Source organism: Aquila chrysaetos, chromosome W, assembly GCF_900496995.4.
Source record: "Aquila chrysaetos chrysaetos chromosome W, bAquChr1.4, whole genome shotgun sequence".
Taxonomy (NCBI): Eukaryota; Metazoa; Chordata; class Aves; order Accipitriformes; family Accipitridae; genus Aquila; species Aquila chrysaetos.
The window spans coordinates 5,147,086-5,167,479 of NC_054457.1; the positions used below are offsets into that span (position 1 = coordinate 5,147,086).

Genomic DNA, 20,394 nt, shown 5'->3' on the forward strand with positions numbered 1-20,394 from the left:
CTTCTTGTGCCCCTCCAGCCTTCTCGCTGGCTGGGCATGAGAAGCTGAAAAATCCTTGACTTTAGTCTAAACACTACTTAGCAACAACTGAAAACATCAGTGTTATCAACATTCTTCACATACTGAACTCAAAACATAGCACCGTACCAGCTACTAGGAAGACAATTAACTCTATCCCAGCTGAAATGCTTTCTGTCCTACAGAAACTGAAGATTTATTTAGGGAGACAGACCTTTCTGCTACAACTGAAGAGTTGCAGAACTGTAATGGAAAGGGGAGAGGAAACTGGGGGTTGTCCTGCACCACTAAAATTTTACTTTACTGTATTACTAATTGAAGTTGTTCTTGTGTGTGTGAAAAATGGGTTTTTTTTGAACTGTTTCTTTTTTCTCACCGGTAGCTAAGACAAGAGGTAGTAGCCTGCATGCGTCGTGACACAACACTAGAGACATCACTAAACTGCAAAGCCTACAAGAGAAGCAAGCGCCAGACTCTGAGGGAGGCCCGTATGACAGAAAAGCTTGAGAAACAGCAGAAGATAGAACAAGAGAGGAAACGTAGACAGAAACACCTGGTATTTTAACTCCTGTTAATTGTTCTCCCAGACATGGAAATGCCATTCAGTTGATTGTTGTATCTTGTTATGATCTGCCAGTCATTGTCATTTTATATTTTATTCACCTCTGGAGACTGAGGCACAAGAAAATAAATTTATGCAATAAAAAAGCATAAAACTCTAAAATTACAACTCTTGTATTCCTGATCTCAAACCTTGTGCTGTCAAATCTCTGAATTAAATTGTTTTCTTTCTCTAGGAATATCTGAACAGCATATTGCAGCATGCTAAAGATTTTAAAGAATACCACCGGTCAGTGTCTGGGAAAATACAGAAAATTTCTAAAGCTGTGGCAACTTGGCATGCCAACACTGAACGTGAGCAGAAAAAGGAAACTGAGAGAATTGAGAAAGAAAGAATGAGAAGACTAATGGTAAGGAATGGGGGAAGGGGTCTGATAAGTTTGGCTAAAATTACATACAGTCTGATGTACACCCTCAGGTGCTTATGTATGCTCTTTTCAGAATAAAATCTCTTTAATGCAAGAAGTTTAAAAAGTATAAACCTAAAACTAATGCAGAAGAGTCCCTTGGATTTCTAATGATGGTAGTGAATTTGATAGTGTTCACTTTGAGCTATAGCTAATTTTTTCTTTAGATTTCTCATAATATATAATTGTCTTTTTCTATTGGGTTTGTGTGGCAAGGTTTTAGTAGTGGGGGGTTGTCGTGGTTTAACCCCAGCCAGCAACTAAGCACCATGCAGCTGCTCACTCACTCCCCCCCCACCCAGTGGGATGGGGGAGAAAACCGGGAAAAAGAAGCAAAACCCACGGGTTGAGATAAGAACAGTTTAATAGAACAGAAAAGAAGAAACTAATAATGATACTGATAACACTAATAAAATGACAACAGCAATAATGAAAGGATTGGAATGTACAAATGATGCGCAGTGCAATTGCTCACCACCCGCTGACCAGCACCCAGCTAGTCCCCCAGCGGCGATTCCCCGCCCCCACTTCCCAGTTCCTATACTAGATGGGACGTCATATGGTATGGAATACCCTGTTGGCCACTTTGGGTCAGGTGCCCTGGCTGTGTCCTGTGCCAGCTTCTTGTGCCCCTCCAGCTTTCTCGCTGGCTGGGCATGAGAAGCTGAAAAATCCTTGACATTAGTCTAAACACTACTTAGCAACAACTGAAAACATCAGTGTTATCAACATTCTTCTCATACTGAACTCAAAACATAGCACCTTACCAGCTACTAGGAAGACAATTAACTCTATCCCAGCTGAAACCAGGACAAAGGGAAAAAAAGTTGCTGCGGCACAGAAACTGCAACCGGAGAGAGGAGTGAGAACATGTAAGAGAAACAACCCTGCAGACACCAAGGTCAGTGAAGAAGGAGGGGGAAGAGATGCTCCAGGCGCCGGAGCAGAGATTCCCCTGCAGCCTGTGGTGAAGACCATGGTGAGGCAGGCTGTCCCCCTGCAGCCCATGGAGGTCCATGGTGGGGCAGATATCCACCTGCAGCCCGGGGAGGATCCCACGCCGGAGCAGGTAGATGCCCAAAGGAGGCTGTGACCCTATGGGAAGCCCGCACTGGAGCAAACTCCTGGCAGGACCTGCGGATCCGTGGAGAGAGGAGCCCACGGAGCAGGTTTTCTGGCAGGACTTGTGACCCCGTGGGGGACCCACGCTGGAGCAGTGTGCTCCTGAAGGACTGCACACCGTGGAAGGGACCCATGGTGGAGCAGCTCATGAAGAACTGCAGCCCATGGGAAGGACCCATGTTGGAGAAGTTTGTGAAGGACTGTCTCCTGTGGGAGGGACCCCACGCTGGAGCAGGGGAAGAGTGTGAGGAGTCCTGCCCCTGAAGACGATGGAGCAGCAGAGACAGCGTGTGATGAACTGATCGTAACCCTCATTCCCCATCCCCCTGCGCCACTGGAGGGGGGGTAGGTAGAGAATCCAGGAGTGAAGCTGTGCCTGGGAAGAAGGGAGGTGTGGGGGGAAGGTGTTTTAAGATTTGGGTTTATTTCTCATTACTCTACTCTGGTTTGATTGGCAATAAATTAAGTTAATTTTCCCTAAGTCAAGTCTGTTTTGCCCGTGACAGTAATTGGTGAGTGATCTCTCCCTGTCCTTATCTCGACCCACGAGCCCTTCATTATATTTTCTCCCCCCTGTCCAGCTGAGGAGGGGGAGTGATAGAGCAGCTTTGGTGGGCACCTGGTGTCCACCACACTTTTCTACAGGCTTAAAAACTTGTCATTCATGCATATCACAGCCACTTTTGTATAACATCACTTAATCTCTTTGTCATGTCAACATTTTTACAATATTGCAGAGATATTCAAGTTATTTACTATACAAGTACTATGTATTCTTTCTAGCTATTATAGTTTTGAAGACTATTTATTATTAACTTTTTATGGTATTACTCAGAAACTTTGTATTTTCACACTTACATATCCAATAGCAGTAAATATATGCAGTTTTTTCCTGGGAACTAATGGCAGTCAGCTATAGTTCCTCTTGCTGCTGTTATTTCTTATTCTCTCCCTTCTTTGCACCTGAACAATACCAGTTGCACTTTTTTTATAAAAACAGGATATAATGGTTTTGTATATAACCATGTCTCTTCAGAATGCTGTGGAATTGATCAGTGGACTACTTACATTTCAGCAGTTAAAATATCTCTGTCTTAGAACTTAAAATGTAGACAGATTATTTTTTATGTACAAGTGTGTTAGCAACCAGTGTTAGATTGATTTTCTTCTGAAAAACTTCTACCAGACACTGGGTAACTCTAATACTTTTTTTTGTGTTGTTGAAACCTACAAGACAGTAGGTGACTGGGAAAATATAGATTCTCAGTCAGCAATTGAATGACACAGTGTAACAACAACATAGAAGTTAATGGGAATTGGCATGTTTTCATTGAAACACAGTGCTAATAAAACCCCAAATATTTAAGGTGATGTGAAATAAAACTTTAATCCTTGTCCAAAATCAATGCCCACCAAGCAGAAGGAATGAACAGTTTGGTTTTAAATCACCAATGAGGATTAAAAGTGCATATGAAATGTAACTGGAGGGCTTGCAGAAGAGAACAAATGTTTAGGCCTTATGGCTTTGCTCAAGGTTACATACCAATCTACATTATAGAGCTTCTTTATACTATCAATAGAGACAATTGCCTACGGTTTATGTGTTCAAGCTGTTACAATGTTAATTATCAGATAAAAATATGATGACTTTACAGAAGTTCCATTGTTTTAAAAATATTTTTTAGATTCTGAGGTGAATGAGCTTATGTCACTCTGAAATATATATGATATATGGTAAAGAAGTCCACAGCTAATAAATACAAGATGGATTTGTATGTCCAGAAATGTCACAAAACACTAATATCCAGTGCTTCCTCCTAAAACCTCCTACCCAAAGCCTGTGACTCAGATCTGCTATCGAAGACACAGCACTCAGTAGTCATCTTCAACTGGGTTTTGCAGTCAGAAGCACTTACCCTGTTCCCTGCTAAAAGCTTAATTAAATTTTCATGGAAAAGCAAAACAAAATTACACTAATTATGCATGTTATGTTAGTGGAGTTATTTCCCCTGTTTAAATTTAGTCCAACTGTGATATGTTCTTACAGTTTTTACAGATCTTTAATTCAGTGTAGCCAGAAGTTAATCTTCTATATACTAGAAATTTCTAAATACTTCATGTCCTCTCAGACACTTGGGCTAGCCTAGGAAAATAGGCTATGTTTAAAAGTATGATAGCATACTTTTTAACCAAAGCATCTTAAATAATAGTGTTAAATTCCTTACACAGATTGTCCTTAGATAACTAGGATTAGCAATGGTGATTGTGTCCCAGGGAAGTTCCTGAACACTTATATATCACATGCAAGAACATTCATGATATGGTTCAAAAGATCTCACCAAGAAAAAGATAGTATGTATAGAGGAAATACCTTGGCTAGGTTATAATGATACTATATTTAATTGTAATAGTCATAGAAGTTTACTTTTTGAGCACTGTAGTTCTGTTGTCTTGAATGCTGAAAATGGATTTTACCTTGCAAGTTCTTGCCAGGTTACTGCAGTTCTGGTATGTCTCCAGAAAGGTAGGAGTTTGTTCATATTTCACAACTGTGCTATTTTTATTGAAAGTAATGGTCTTCAAAATATTTCTTATTTTTGTTTGGTTTTGTAAGGCCCTGTATACTTCTTCAATTATTAATTTATTCACTGAGTTATCTTGGCCAAGATCTGCAGTGGGCTCTGTGATGCTTGTCTTATATTTCCTGATATGCATAAAGATGTCATTATATCTTTCTGGCAAACATAAGTAATATTTCCTGCTATGCCCTAACAACATACTTATGCATTGCTGTAAGGATATGGGAGTTGCTGAACTGACTCAGAGATGTGGCTGATCTGGTCTGATATCCTGTTTCTAACAGTGGCCAGCATCAGATTCTGCACAGGAAGATGAAACAACACCAGAGTAGATAGATCATGCATAATGTGCCCTAAGGAAAATTTCTTGGTAACACCTGACAGATAAAGATTATTACTTTTACTGGGTAAAGGACCAAATAAGAGTTAGGCATCTGGGTCCCATTATCTTTCTATGAGAGTAGGGGATAACTGTACTTCGTGCTTTTGAAAAATCTTCTCTGTAGGTGTCTTATCAATTCCCTCAGTTTCCCAGCATTGTAACTTGTCTGATGTGCTGTTGTATAATTTTTTTCTGTTCTCAGTCCTGTTGTAGAATGCTCCCCCCCAAGAGCAGGAGATATTTAAGGTAACACATCATCATTAAGACTGCAATTGTAGGTTCTTCTTAGGAACATTTCTCTCATGGATAATGTTTGTCCTGTATTGCTAGGCTGAAGATGAAGAAGGCTACCGCAAGTTGATTGACCAAAAGAAAGATAGACGCCTAGCCTACTTATTGCAGCAGACAGATGAATATGTGGCTAATCTGACCAATCTGGTATGGGAGCACAAACAGGCACAAGCAGCCAAAGAAAAGAAAAAGAGGAGGAGAAGAAAGAAGGCAAGTAGCTAAAACTAACATTTTTATCCCACTTCCCTCTCAAATACCATTTTAACATTGGTAAATGCAGTGATCTCCAGTTGTCTTACAGAGATCGGAGTGTCTGAAATCTGCATTGCCAAATTCTTAACATTGAATGAATTCATATTTCTCTGAAGTCTGTTGTAGGAAATGCTGTATTTTTGCCATGCTACCATTATTCCAAAGATGGAAAGAAGAAGATGGGATTAGAAACCTGTGGGCTGTAAACATTTGAATTACTGATAAACTTCCTATAGGCAAAAATGGGCCCACCATGTAAATTAGGAATAAGTTATGAGTCCAAACTAGAGTATATCAGAAAAGGTTAGTATATTCAATTGTAACATATAGAACTGCTTATTTAGACCTCTAGATTCTAAACTCAGTTCTATATTTGGTTTGTAGGGCCATTAGAAATAGCCAGAGAAAGAGAACTTTAATAGGTGTATTTTGTATAAATGGGTATTCTACAAGTAGTATTTTTCATTGTCTACATTGTAACCATGTAATTTAAGCCTTTTGAAAATCCACTTTGTATGTTATTAAATATTTCTATCCCTGTCAGAGAGACTAGTTGGTAACTGAGCAAATTTATGAAAAAAAAGAAAAAAGTGATAATTAAGTAATAATTTGTCATTTTTGTGACCCCTAAATTCCTTTCCTGTGCCAGAGGATGGGTAAGATGGCCTTAATAGCCCATTTCCATCTCTAGTTTTCATGGTGTGAATGATCTTACTGTCAGCTGTAAGAAAAAGTCTCAGAAGTTTCATGTGCTTGTATATAAACAGACTGCTGTAGCTAATATTCCTGACAATTTAACTTTGTCTATTTTGGACACCAAAAATATATACCATTTAAAATGTTAATATATGCATTGCTTAAAAGCAATGCTCTACATGTGGTAATAAATGACAATATATAATAAATGGACAATTTTGAAATGACTGACATAAAAAATATTACTTATTCCCCTCTATCCATCTCCAAGACAGCTTTACATTTTATTAAGAATATATTTTTAACACAGAAAATGGCCTGTGCCTCCAAAGTAAAGATGTAGCTTCTTCTGGACCAGAAATCCAGTAGGCTAGCCATGTACCAGGCACAGATTTACCAAGGCAACTAAGAGGGTTGTAGATTTCCCATTAATACTGCTAAGTGCTGTGAGTGCAGTAGTACCTGTATATGTATCCCCCCTACATCCATCAATATCTTTATTTGCATTCAGCCCAGGCTATGAATATGCAAAGTGAAAAACTGTTCGTGCTCTAGAATGCATTCATCATATAAAATGGTTTTTATGCTCATAGCTTGACTATAATAGTTTTGCCTCTGTTGTAGAAGGCAGAAGAAAATGCAGAAGGAATGGGATCTGGTCTTGGTCCTGATGGAGAGGTATGAATTTCACAAGCCTTTTTAGTTTGTGGTGTTAGTTGGTTTAATTTTCCCAGAGCTTGTTATAACTTATAGTGGTGGTAAAAGATTAAAGTGTATGCCAGACATTTGACCTCTTTGTTCAGTTAGTACTCTGTAGGGCTTTTGCATGTGACTAAGAGCCACGTATACACTCAGAGAGAGTGCAAAAATGAAACTGATTTGCAGAAATTAGTTCAAAAGGTGCCTACACATCTAGAATCTCTAAGGTCGAGGGTAGCAAGTGTGCATGCTAAGGTCCTCATAAGACACACACAGAGATCACAATATTAATCAATTCAGTCTTATCTGAAAGAAAAGAAAATACAATAACATGAATGTACAAGCATACATATCTTATGGAATAGAATAGAATAGAATACTTCCAGTTGCAAGGGACCTACAACAGTCATCTAGTCCAACTGCCTGACCACTTCAGGGCTGACCAAAAGTTAAAGCATCTTATTAAGGGCATTGTCCAAATGCTTCTTAAATACTGAAAGACATGGGGCATCAACCACCTCTCTAGGAAGCCTGTTCCAGTGTTTGACCACCCTCTCAGTAAAGAAATGCTTCCTAATGTCCAGTCTGAACCTCCCCTTGCGCAGCTTTGAACCATTCCTACGCATCCAGTCACTGTATACCAGGGAGATCAGCACCTCCCTCTCCACTGCCCCTCCTCAGGAAGCTGTAGAGAGCAATGAGGTTGCCCCTCAGTCTCCTTTTCTCCAAACTAGACAAACCCAGTGTCCTCAGCCACTCCTCATAGGACATGCCTTCCAGCCCTTTCACCAGCTTTGTTGCCCTCCTCTGGATGCATTCAAGTACCTTAACATCCTTCTTAAATTGTGGGGCCCAGAAATGCACACAATACTCAAGGTGAGGCCACACCAACACTAAATACAGAGCGATAATCACTTCTTTTGATCGGCTGGTTATGCTGTGTTGAATGCACCCCAGGATGAGGTTTGCTGTCTTGGCTGCCAGGGCCCACTGCTGACTCCTATTGAGCCTACTGTCGACCAGCACCCCCAGATCCCTTTCTGCAGGGCTGCTCTCCAGCCACTCCTCTCCCAGTCTATACTTGTGTCCAGCATTACGCTGTCTCAGGTGCAGAATCTGGCACTTGGACTTAATAAATTTCATGCCATTGATGATTGCCCAATGCTCCAATCTATCCAGATCCCTCTGCAAGGCCTCTCGTCCCTCAAGAGAGTCAACAGCACTTCCCAGTTTAGTATCATCAGCAAACTTGCTAGGGGTGCATTCAACTCCTGCATGCGGATTGTTAATAAATCATAGAATCATAGAATTGTTTAGGTTGGAAAAGTCCTTTAAGATCATCAAGTCCAACTGTCAACCCAACACCACCATGCCCACTAAACCATGACCTGAAGTGCCTTGTCTATGCGTTTTTTGAATACCTCCAGGAATGGTGACACCACCACTTCCCTGGGCAGCCTGTTCCAATGCCTGACAACCCTCTCAGTAAAGAAATTTTTCCTAATATCCAACCTAAACCTCCCCTGGCACAACTTGAGGCCATTTCCTCTCATCCTATCACTAGTTACTTGGGAGAAGAGACCAGCACCCACTTCACTACAACCCCCTTTCAGGTAGTTGTAGAGAGTGATAAGGTCTCCCCTCAGCCTCCTTTTCTCCAGGCTAAACAACCCCAGTTCCCTCAGCCGCTCCTCATAAGACTTGTGCTCCAGGCCCCTCACCAGCTTGGTTGCCCTTCTCTGGACATGCTCCAGCACCTCAATGTCTTTCCTGTAGTGAGGGGCCCAAAAGTGAACACAGCACTCGAGGTGCGGCCTCACCAGTGCTGAGTACAGGGGAACGATCACTTCCCTGCTCCTGCTGGCCACACTATTTCTGATACAGGCTAGGATGCTGTTGGCCTTCTTGGCCACCTGGGCACACTGCTGGCTCATATTCAGCTGCCTGTCAACCAGCGCCCCCAGGTCTTTTTCTGCTGGGCAGCTTTCCAGCCACTCTTCCCCAAGCCTGTAGTGCTGCATGGGGTTGTTGTGACCCAAGTGCAGGACCCGGCACTTGGCCTTGTTGAACCTCATACAATTGGCCTTAGCCCATTGATCCAGCCTGTCCAGATCCCTCTGTAGAGCCTTCCTACCCTCAAGCAGATCAACCCTCCCTCCCAACTTGGTGTCATCCGCAAACTTGCTGAGGGTGCACTCAATCCCCTCATCCAGATCATTGATAAAGATATTAAACAGAACTGGCCCCAATACTGAGCCCTGGGGAACACCACTTGTGACCAGTCGCCAACTGGATTTAACTCCATTCACCACAATTCTCTGGGCTCGGCCATCCAGCCAGTTTTTTACCCAGCGAAGAGTACATCTGTCTAAGCCGTGAGACACCAGCTTCTCAAGGAGAGACGGTGTCAAATATATTGAACACAACTGGCCTTGAACCCTGAGGAACACCCCTGGTGGCTGGTTGCCAGCCAGATGTAGCCCCATTCACTACAACCCTTTGAGCCCTGTAGTTCAGTCAGTTCTTCACCCAGCGCACCGTGTACCTGGTCATCTCACAGTTGGACAATTTGTCCAGAAGGATGCTGTGAGGGACAGCATCAAAAGCCTTACTAAAATCCAGAAAAAATACATCCACCACCTTCCCTTCATCCATTAGGCGGGTGACCTTATCATAGAAGTATATTGAATTTGCTAAACAGGACTTTCCTTTTGTGAATCCATGTTGACTATGCCTGATGATTGCATTGTCCTTTAAATGCCTTTCAATAGCACCCAGTATGATCTTCTCCATAATTTTTCCAGGTACTGAGGTTAGACAAACAGGTCTGTAGTTTCCTGGGTCTTCCCTCACACCCTTCTTGTAAATTGGAATAACATTGTCTGGCTTCCAGTCAGTGGGGACCTCCCCAGACTCCCAAGACCTTTGGTAGATGATCAAGAGGGGTCCTGCTGTAACATCCACTAACTCCTTCAGTACTCTATTTTGTTCCTTTTGTTACTGATTTGTCATTAATTTGTTATTAGTTAGAATTAATCATATTTAGTTTTAATATTTTAGCAAAATCATATGTATGTTGTATTTTATATATTTAACCACCAACCAGTGTCTGCTGCAAAATCCCCTGTATAGCCCCGTATCAAGGCCAGAGAAATTGGCTAAAATCATCTAGTAGGAACATTTAGAACTTAAATAACAAGATAAAGAAATACCTGACAACGGGGTGGTGTAAGAGTTGTCAGTACGTTACCTGACAACGGCCTGTTTGGAACGCAGCGGCCGATCCCCAAAGATAGAATGTGCAGTACAAAGCTCCTGGAAGGTCCCTGGCTAGAGCCGTTAGAGATAACCGCATAGCTACTGTCAAAAAGGATGGATCGCACCTGTTGCCATAACATCAATGAAGAAATCATAAACTCTAGACGAACTTTGCTTCATTATAATACCAAAACACACCTCCTGGTCAAAAGCTACCCGCCTCCAAGACTTACCACGCCTCGGAGAGACCTTCACTACGCCTGCGTAAAAGATATTTACATATGCTAATGATTTCCCAAAAATCTAATGAATATGTATAACTTTTCTTGGAAATCTAATGAATATGTATCGATAAGTCTTAATATAAGGTGTATTGTTTTGAAGACAGGTGTGCGTGGTTCTTGAGAGTACTCGCCCACGCACCCGGCCGTCAATAAAGAAGTGTCTGCTTATCTACACTAAATTGGTGTTGATAAGTTCTTCATTCCGAGCTTTTCAGTAACACTTTAAAACAGTTTCTACTATGAACAAAGAATCATATCTTCAGTTTGTCTTTTGTTAATTTAGCAACTCTCAATTTCATCAAATAGAGGCTATATCTCCAGGAATTCCTCTGACAAAAGGCCCCCCCCAGAATCTGGAAGATTATGCAATTACAATTTAAAACAATTTACAACAAGGATGACTGACTGAAGACAGAAGTCTGTGAGCATCAGGAAAAGAGAAAGAAAGACTATTAGAGAGTGTGTGTGTGAGAGACAGAGCTTCACTTTCTCATGAGTAAAGTGAGGAGAACTATACTTGTCCTTAAGTTTTGTGGAGTATGGAGTCAAGGTGTCTGGTTTCGGGTTTGGAACTGCTTGCTTGCTTTCCTTTCTTCTTTTCTTCTACTTCTCTCTCTCTTGCTATGTGCAGACCCCATATTTATATAAAACACTTATATTGATTCTTATGGAGTCTTGTTAGATTTACATGTGTTAACAAAAAGGACCTCTTAAAAGCTCTGTTTGGGGCAGTACAGTCAGAGAATAAAAGATGGCTGTTAATCCTGGTCTGAGTCATGGGAGTGGTATATGGCTTCTCCTCCTGGGAAGAAAAGAGAGGTTCTAGAGAGGCATTACCTTGGAAATCCTACCCAGAGCAGCATCAAGAGCTACCAGCTCTTCCTAGCTCTCTCTATGTACTGGGAGCTGTCCAAAGAAGGAGACTGTACTGTGATGTGTGGAAGGAGAATTGCATGATCATGCATTCTCATCCCATGCCCATCATAGGTATTGCTATCCCTGAGCTGGCTCAGGAGAGGGTTCAATTGATTCAGAAGCCGTTGATATTGATTGCTAATCAAGCTCATTTACTCCTCTTCATTGCTCACAGCTCCTGCCTGAGTCGCCCTTAGGCACGGCTGGGCAAACCTTACTGTTTAATCCTTGCAGCTTCAGATCTGACCTGCTGCTTCAGCCAACATGACTGTGGGTCAGTGGATTGCCTGGGCACAAGCTGGGAGCTCTGTGTTACAGTACATAGGAGTGAAGGAATTTGGAGAAGTCATATACCATTGCCATAGCTTTTTTTATAACCAGGATTTTATCCAGTCTGGATTAACATTGGTGCTAACTTGTTTCTCTTCAAAGAATTGGAAGTCTACAACAAAGGTACATTGAATCTATCACTGAGTATGCTGAAAAATCCTTTTGAGCTTTGCAGACACTTAAAACCAAATGTTTTTCTTGAGATAAAAATCTGTGTATAGTAAATTATTTATTTTTCAAAATGCACTTATAAGCACAACAGATTATATCATCTCATTACTAGAAAATACACTATTGACATTGCACATCAATTCCCTTTCTGGCATAGGGTAAAATATACTGTCACAAAGGCTTCTCAAGATACCTGAAGGTACTTTGTCCCTCAGAAGCAATTGAAAATGAAAGGTTTTCCCATATTGTTCTTTGAACAGTTATCTCTCTTTTTCTTTTTTTTCTTTTTTTTAGTAGAATTGGAGGACATATGCTGCCTCATTAAGAGCTATACTGTTATGTCCTTTTTTACTCATTTATGTGTAAATACAACTTGAAAATTCTGCTTATTACTTAGTCTTATCTACACATGAAAGTAATATCTTTGCTGGTGTAGTTAAAAAAGTACAGTCACATCCTTTAATGTATATACAGTTGCACCAGGAAAATGTACATATACTGCTGTAACATAATCATTTATAGAAGGGGGGATAAGTTTTATACTCACTGTAAGTCATCTTTATATCTGTTCAAATTTTTTTCCAGTTTTGTGTTTATATATTTTGGGAAAGGGTTCTTTATTGTGCTAATTATTATTAAAAAGAAGATATTTAACCAAAATAGTTTGTAAAGTAGAAAATCTGTGGTTTGAGCAGGCCAAAGAAGTATCAGAGATGTAATTTTGTTCTGTTTTTCTTTTGTTAGAGCACCAAAGTGAAAGGGAGTCAGGACAGTGAATATTTAACTAGGCCTTCTTTACTTTAAAAGTTAATTAAAAACTTATAACTCCATTTCTTCATCCATAAAGAAAGAAAAAGGCTGAAAGCTCAATGTTTTTTCTCCTTACAGATCTCCATCAGTATAAGCAGCAAGAGTGAAAGGACTGTAAGCATAATATACTTTCTCTCTTCTTTCAGAGAGGTCAAGTTACTTCTGTTCCACACTGCTCCCATTCATTTACTTGGAATACTGTGATGCATGTGTGGATATTAAATGTAGAGATGTTACACACAGAAATACTGTGACTTAGTGTTAACTTGGTAGCAGTATGGGAAGCCGAGGCTTCAGTAACACATTAACTTATTCAGAGTCATAACTTTGCAGTTGCTGTTAGCTCTCTTCGTTAACTGTGGCAAACACAGGAAGACTAGTTATCTTATAAAATTTCATCTGAATTTTTAGCCCATAGATGAGAGCAGTCAGATGAGTGACCTTCCAGTCAAAGTGACTCACACTGAAACAGGCAAAGTTCTTCTTGGACCAGAAGCACCAAAAGCAAGTCAGCTAGATGCTTGGTTGGAAATGAACCCTGGGTATGTAGCTAGCAAACCAATGGGGTATTTTTATTATTGGGGGGTGTCAACTGCATTGTTATTTTTTATTAAACTGTCTTTTTTATCTATTACATTTGCCTTTTAATTTATTACTTGTAAGTCGAGTAGGAAATGTATTGAATCTATTCCATTCCTCCCTTTGTATTTCTAATTCGTATTCTTTTGTCTTCTCTGTACAGATATGAAGTTGCTCCCAGGTCAGACAGTGAAGATGAAAGTGGTTCTGAATATGAGGAGGAGGTAGGTATGCTTTTCTTCAAATTTCATTTTTAGTAGTGCAGTAGAGCAAACCCCACATTGTTTTCCTGTATGTTCCTTTTTTTCATAGGCTTGAAGAAAAGCAGTAGCAAGTGTCTAATTGTTTTAAACATAATACAAACAGCAAAATACATCCTTTTTGCAGTGATGCTCATTGCATAGCATGTCTTTTATATGTGCTGTAAATGCCTACCGGATAATCTGAATGAGGGGAAAAGAGAACTTGTTTTACTCTCATATCATCAGAGTAAAAATAATGAAATAATCATGTCAGAACAGGCAAGCAGGTTCCTATTTTAAAATACACCTCTGTAAAGGACATATGGTGGCTTTGTGCTGAATGAAGTTAACATCTTTTATATTTTAGATGCATCTTGTATCCATTATGTAATACTTTTCTACAGAAAGCAATGCTTTCCTAGTCTTAACATTGAAGTATTGCCTATTGAGAGGATGAGAAAAGACAAATTTTATTGATTGTGGTGTGATTCTGACTCGGGTGTTTTGAGTCAGTAAATGGCAAAGGTTTATTAGGATCATTTACTAGAATACACCTTCATTTTTACAGTTGCACATCAGCATTTGGAAGCTTTCAGGGTAATTTTGTGGGTTTTTTCCTTGGTAATTCTTCAGTAGGGATGAAATAGGGCCAATGTAATAAGACATAGTTAGGTACATTCATTTGTCTGCTTATATCATCTTTGATAGATGCAATATTATAGAGCAATATTTTGCTCTGTTTAATTGTTAAGAATTTAAACTATTCCACAACACCCTTTTCTTCAAATGGTTCAAGCATTGTTAGAGAGCCCCCAGTAAAATCAGAAAAATTTACCCATTTGTCATCCATTTAAGCTGTAGCTAAAAGGGAAACTATAAATAAAGATAAAAAATATAATCTGTTTTAAAAAAATAATAAACCAAAAGCTTAAAACAGCATGAATGCAGGAGCTCGTGCCAGTTTTTTAAGCTGTCTTACAGTATCGTGCATCTTGAATATGATACAAACATATGCATACTATCAGTCTGCTCTATGAGCAGGACAGGTAGAGTAAGATTTTTATAAATGAGAACATTGAAGAGGAAAATATTTTTTCTTAAAGTATTGTGACTTTCTATTAGTTAATCTATGTAAATCTTTTTTTGTGTTTTGTTGCAGTGCAGTGTATCAAGATAGCTGTCAGTTGAACTTTTTAGTTTAGGTTCCTGTCAGTATAAAGCATTGTTCAATGAAAACTGTTAATAAATGTGTGAGTGTTAGCCAAAGTTACGACAGAGTAGCATTGGAGAGTACAACATTTTCCTGTTCTTTTTCCATCTTCTCTAGGATGATGAAGAAGAATCAAGTAGGTTAGAAGCAGATGAGAAGATACTTCTGGATCCTAACAGCGAGGAAGTTTCTGAGAAAGATGCTAAACAAATCATTGAGTGAGCTTTGGATTCTGCCTTTTTTTTCTTTTTTTTGTTTTTTCTCTCCTCCCCCTGCCCCTGAATGGTGATTTCTTATCAGGGCTATCAAAATTAGCTTGCTCTAGATTACCATGAGTGGCTGGTTGTTGTAACGCCTGTGACATGCGTCTGCAGGAGAAGGGATATGAGCACTCGGTAGTACTTGTGTACTACTAAAAAAGTAACGTGCATTCTTCTAAGGGTGAATTTCCCACAGTTGAGGATTTCTACTGCCTCTTTACCACTTGTATAAATAAGTGAACTATACTGAAAAATATATGTATTTGTGGGAATTTACATTTATTCTTTGTCTGCTTTCCAGGACAGCCAAACAAGATGTGGATGATGAATACAGTATGCAATATAGTGCTAGAGGGTCTCAGTCCTACTACACCGTTGCTCATGCAATCATAGAGAGGGTGGAGAAGCAGTCTTCTCTTCTTATTAATGGTACACTAAAACATTATCAGGTAAGAAATATAGTTGGAGTTAGCTTAAGTAGTTCCAAACCCTTTTATTCAAAATAATACCCTGCTCTACAGCTGACAGTTACATAATAATGGCCAGGCCTCTATATAATATACTTTTCATTGAGTAAAGTATGTTAAAATGTTTAAGACTTGCCTTATCCTAGATATTTCATTACAGTACTTAAAATGACAAACTGTTTGAAAATGCGTTCAGAAACACAAGATATCTATTAGGTTAGAAATTGATGATCATATGGAGAAAGGGAATGTAGTCTTCTATCCCGGATCAAATTTCATACATACTGCTTGAATAATACCAGCTTTCTATATATACCTGTAAACATCTCTCTTCATTGCAGACCAGTAGTATTTTGGTTTTGCTCTCCTTCCTATCAACCCAGTATTTGTATTTTTGCACATTATTTTAATTTTAATTTATTATTTTTAAATAATCTTTTTCTTCTTTTAATATTTAAAAATTTAACAATTTGAGCTTTTAGCACCTCAGTGTGGATCTCTAGTGACTGAATTGATAAAATTGTTCTATACAATATTTGTTTTATATACAGATTGTTAGTGTTACAGATAAGATGCACACTTTTCCAGAGAGCTTTACAGCAGGCATGTTGAGGCCTGGTTTTGGTTCTTGTCCTATCACTCTCCCTTTGACTCTTATGCCCTTCAATATCCGCTAGATCTTATCCATTTTTTCCTGCCCCATTTTCCTTCTCTTTTTTTTTTTCCTTTTTCACGTGTTCTTCATTCTTGACTTTAGTTAGGCTGCCTCTTCCTTCTGCACATCAGTACATGTCAGTGAAGGGGTGATTAATGACACAGGAAAGAGTTTCTCTATTATCAGTTCTGCAGCCACTTGTAAGTGGGAGACAATTGCAGAAAAAGTTCTGCTTGACTGTTGTTGCCCTGAGTTCAGTAAAGACAGTCTTCAGAGAATTTAGTACCTAAATATAAATCAATCAGCATATGTGTGAAGCTGATAGATTGGCTGTATTATTTTGTATAAATTTTCATGGATACAATGGATTACTTTTGACGTACAATGTTTTCCCCATACTTCTTAGCTGAACTTTCTCAGACCTGTTAATTTACTTCTCTCCCCATGCATGAGACTCATCAAACATCTGGATCATGGAAGTGGGAATGTGTCTAGATTACACTTGTATGGGATAATGTGATATGTACATGCATAGAAGACTGTGTGACAAGGAAGTAGTCACCGTGCTAGGATGTGATAGAGTGAGTGTGCCTTCTAGCTAGCCCAGCTAGGTAGATACTGCTTACTACACTGTTGTGGCTTCTTCCAAGCTCTGGGATTCTACATGTCAGGCATAGTTGGCCAGTGGACCTCTTCTGACACATGGAATTGTGGACAGCAAACACTAAATGGGTGTGTACTACAAGAGTTTCAAGATGCTAGTGATACAGTCAGGGGGTGTGAAGTGGAACCAAATGTGAGTCTTATGGTTAGTGCATGAGACTTGATAGGTTTGGTTTTGAGAAAGTTTTAGTTGAGGCAAAGATCTGACATGAAATTTTACTCCGAAGGTTTTAAATTTGACAGTGTCTAAATTAACAAATACAATCTTTTAGTGGTAAGTGTTAAGAAACCTGAAGCATGGGCAGCAGTGTTAGTCTGCCTACAGTACAAAAAAACTTCAGAATGTATGAAATATGACTTTGTAGCATGGGCCACACTAGCCCTAAGTAGCGGTGATGACTTTAATATAGATGTAAATCATATCACCTTTTCCAAGACATATTGGGAATTGCATGCACATAGTACCATGGAAGGAAAAACAGCATCTAAGTAAGAACCTTGCTTCTGTAATATTAGTACTACCTACCTCTGTGGATTTCAAATAATTGAAATGATTATTCATTTCAGCTTCAGGGCCTGGAATGGATGGTTTCACTCTATAATAACAATTTGAATGGAATTTTAGCTGATGAAATGGGACTAGGAAAAACCATACAGACTATTGCGCTCATCACTTATCTGATGGAACACAAAAGACTCAATGGCCCCTATCTCATCATTGTTCCCCTTTCGTAAGTAAACTCATTCTACTATTATTCTCTGTATTGTAGTTTGATTTCTTAGCAACATGTACTTTTTTTTCACACAATGACAAGATGAGGCACATCTTGGAATTGCACTGAGCGTGTACTCTGAATTTAGTCTGTGATTATTTCTTCCTAACTGATTGTCTAGCATTGGAAAGATGACCAGATGGCTGATAAAAACACTTTGTTTCATTAATTTTGCTGTTCACTCTGTTGGCATGCTATATAGTATGTCCTACTTCACTGTTAGTTACTCCTCACATTAGCCATGAGAGAGGAATGATACTTTTTTTTTTTTTATATTACATGCCTGTAGTTTTCCCCATTCTAGGAACCTCTTAAAGTTTCTAGAAGAGAGAAGCTGAAACTTGAGTCACTAGTTATTTTAAAACTCTTTCTTCCTTCTCTTTGTCGTGGTTTAACCCCAGCCAGCAACTAAGCACCACGCAGCCGCTCACTCACTTCCTCCCCCACCCAGTGGGATGGGGGAGAAAATCGGGAAAAAGAAGCAAAACCCACGGGTTAAGATAAGAACAGTTTAATAGAACAGAAAAGAAGAAACTAATAATGATAATGATAACACTAATAAAATGACAGCAGTAATAATAAAAGTATTGGAATGTACAAATGATGCGCATTGCAATTGCTCACCACCCACCGATCGACACCCAGCTAGTCCCCGAGCAGCGATTCCCCGCCCCCACTCCCCAGTTCCTATACTAGATGGGACGTCACATGGTATGGAATACCCTGTTGGCCACTTTGGGTCAGCTGCCCTGGCTGTGTCCTGTGCCAACTTCTTGTGCCCCTCCAGCCTTCTTGCTGGCTGGGCATGAGAAGCTGAAAAATCCTTGACTTGAGACTAAACATTACTTAGCAACAACTGAAAACATCAGTGTTACCAACATTCTTCTCATACCTAGCTCAAAACATAGCACTGTACCAGCTGCTAGGAAGACAATTAACTCTATCCCAGCTGAAACCAGGACACTCTTCTCCCCCCATAAGATGCACATTAGACCAGGTTGGTGCTGCCTTGGCATGTCCAATGACTTCACAAACAAAAGGTTATCTTCTGTTCCCATATCATACTGGCAAACACACTTTTACCCATTTAAAAGACTATTTATTGTGATTATAAAGCTGAAACCACACAGTGCAAAACCAAATCTGCCTAGTGGCAATAGTATGTCATTACAGTTGAATACAGGTGTTTTTTACTGTAGACTTCATATAGCTATATCAGGAAAGTTGCAGGCTCAATTTATGAGAAGCGATCAGCTTACAATGACACATAAGTCTTTCTGTGTAGGTATATCTTCCCCTTAATATGTGCCAAAATGCAAAGGTACACTTCAGATACTTTGCTGAATTGGTCTGAAAGGGACCCCTGAATATAAGGGGAAGAGACATTTTCCCCACTTTATTTCTATTTCCTCCCCTCTCAAATAAAGATACATATATCCTGATACAATATATTATGTGCTTCTTTTTAAATATACTGTTTATTATAGGGGGTGTAAGAAGTATGTTGAGAATCCAGCATTCAGTGGGAAACAGATGGCATAATTATGAAGTTTAACTTTTTTTTTTAACAAATAATGAAATATATTATTTTTACCTATTAATCTTGTATTTAGAACTTTATCCAACTGGACATACGAATTTGACAAATGGGCTCCTTCTGTGGTGAAAATATCTTACAAGGTTTGATTTATTTTTTTATATGAACATAAAGCTGAAAGAATAAAACATGAGAGTTAATAATCCCAAGATTACTGTAATTAACTGTAATTGCTTTCAGTTAGCAAAATGCAAGGATTTGCTGAGAGCAATACAAATGATAACTACTGCACATTTTGTATACAGCTGAATATTTTGTTGTTTGGCTACTTCAGTTCCTATAAAGTCAAGCAATTAGTAAGGAGACTAGACTGCCATCTGCATGCTTCCATTCCCATATAAACAGAGCTTTACAGTCCAGCAGCTGGTTAGGGAAACCACTCTTGAAAGAGTATGGAATATATCAATATATTTGGTATGATTTTGCAGGATTACAAGGTCATATATTGGCTCTTTCTCTGCTAATTCATGACTGTGCTGCATAGAAATATAGGTATATCTGTTTTCTTCATCCTTTGTCTCTCTTCTAGGGGACACCTGCCATGCGTCGCTCACTTGTTCCTCAGCTTCGAAGTGGAAAATTTAATGTTCTTTTAACTACTTACGAGTACATAATAAAAGACAAACATATTCTTGCTAAGGTAAGGAATGTCTGTCATCTCTTAACAGCTAACCCTTAAAGACATCATCTTATTTGGTGCCTAGGACAAAACACCTGTTTTTGATTTATAGTCCTGAATTGCTGTTTTGTCTTGCTAAAAATTAACCATTTCATCTACCTTTTCATTCCCCTGTTGACAACTGGATCTCTCCCTCCTGAAAACAGCAGGATTTTCTGTATATAATTCAGAGAATAATATTATTGCTCTGGAATTTTGTCAGTACTGTGGACTTACCTGTCTTTAGAAAAGTGTGATTTTTCTTTCCACTGCCTGATAGCATTTATCCTAATCTGTCATCCTGACTCTACTTTTCTAGTTTTGTTTCTGAACTGAAGCTCACTGTTATTACAACCTCTCCAGCTGCGTGGTGTTTTTTTCCCAAGTGACCACCTATATAATGAATTTTATATCCAGACGCTTTATTACATAAGACTCAGTTTTTAAAAACTCAC

General features: G+C 39.2%; 1 protein-coding gene across 2 annotated transcripts in view; it reads left to right on the forward strand.

The window, feature by feature from the left end:
* LOC121232769 (probable global transcription activator SNF2L2) overlaps positions 1 to 20,394 on the forward strand; it is a 192,437-nt gene that overhangs the window by 55,903 nt on the left and 116,140 nt on the right. For both annotated transcript variants that reach the window (XM_041121185.1, XM_041121186.1), the window contains exons 7-17: positions 401 to 574; positions 816 to 989; positions 5,460 to 5,630; positions 6,993 to 7,046; positions 13,247 to 13,377; positions 13,578 to 13,638; positions 14,984 to 15,084; positions 15,428 to 15,575; positions 17,479 to 17,642; positions 19,298 to 19,364; positions 19,811 to 19,921. In XM_041121185.1, the coding sequence (XP_040977119.1) occupies positions 401 to 574; positions 816 to 989; positions 5,460 to 5,630; positions 6,993 to 7,046; positions 13,247 to 13,377; positions 13,578 to 13,638; positions 14,984 to 15,084; positions 15,428 to 15,575; positions 17,479 to 17,642; positions 19,298 to 19,364; positions 19,811 to 19,921 (1,356 nt within the window). The remainder of the gene's footprint in view (positions 1 to 400; positions 575 to 815; positions 990 to 5,459; positions 5,631 to 6,992; positions 7,047 to 13,246; positions 13,378 to 13,577; positions 13,639 to 14,983; positions 15,085 to 15,427; positions 15,576 to 17,478; positions 17,643 to 19,297; positions 19,365 to 19,810; positions 19,922 to 20,394) is intronic.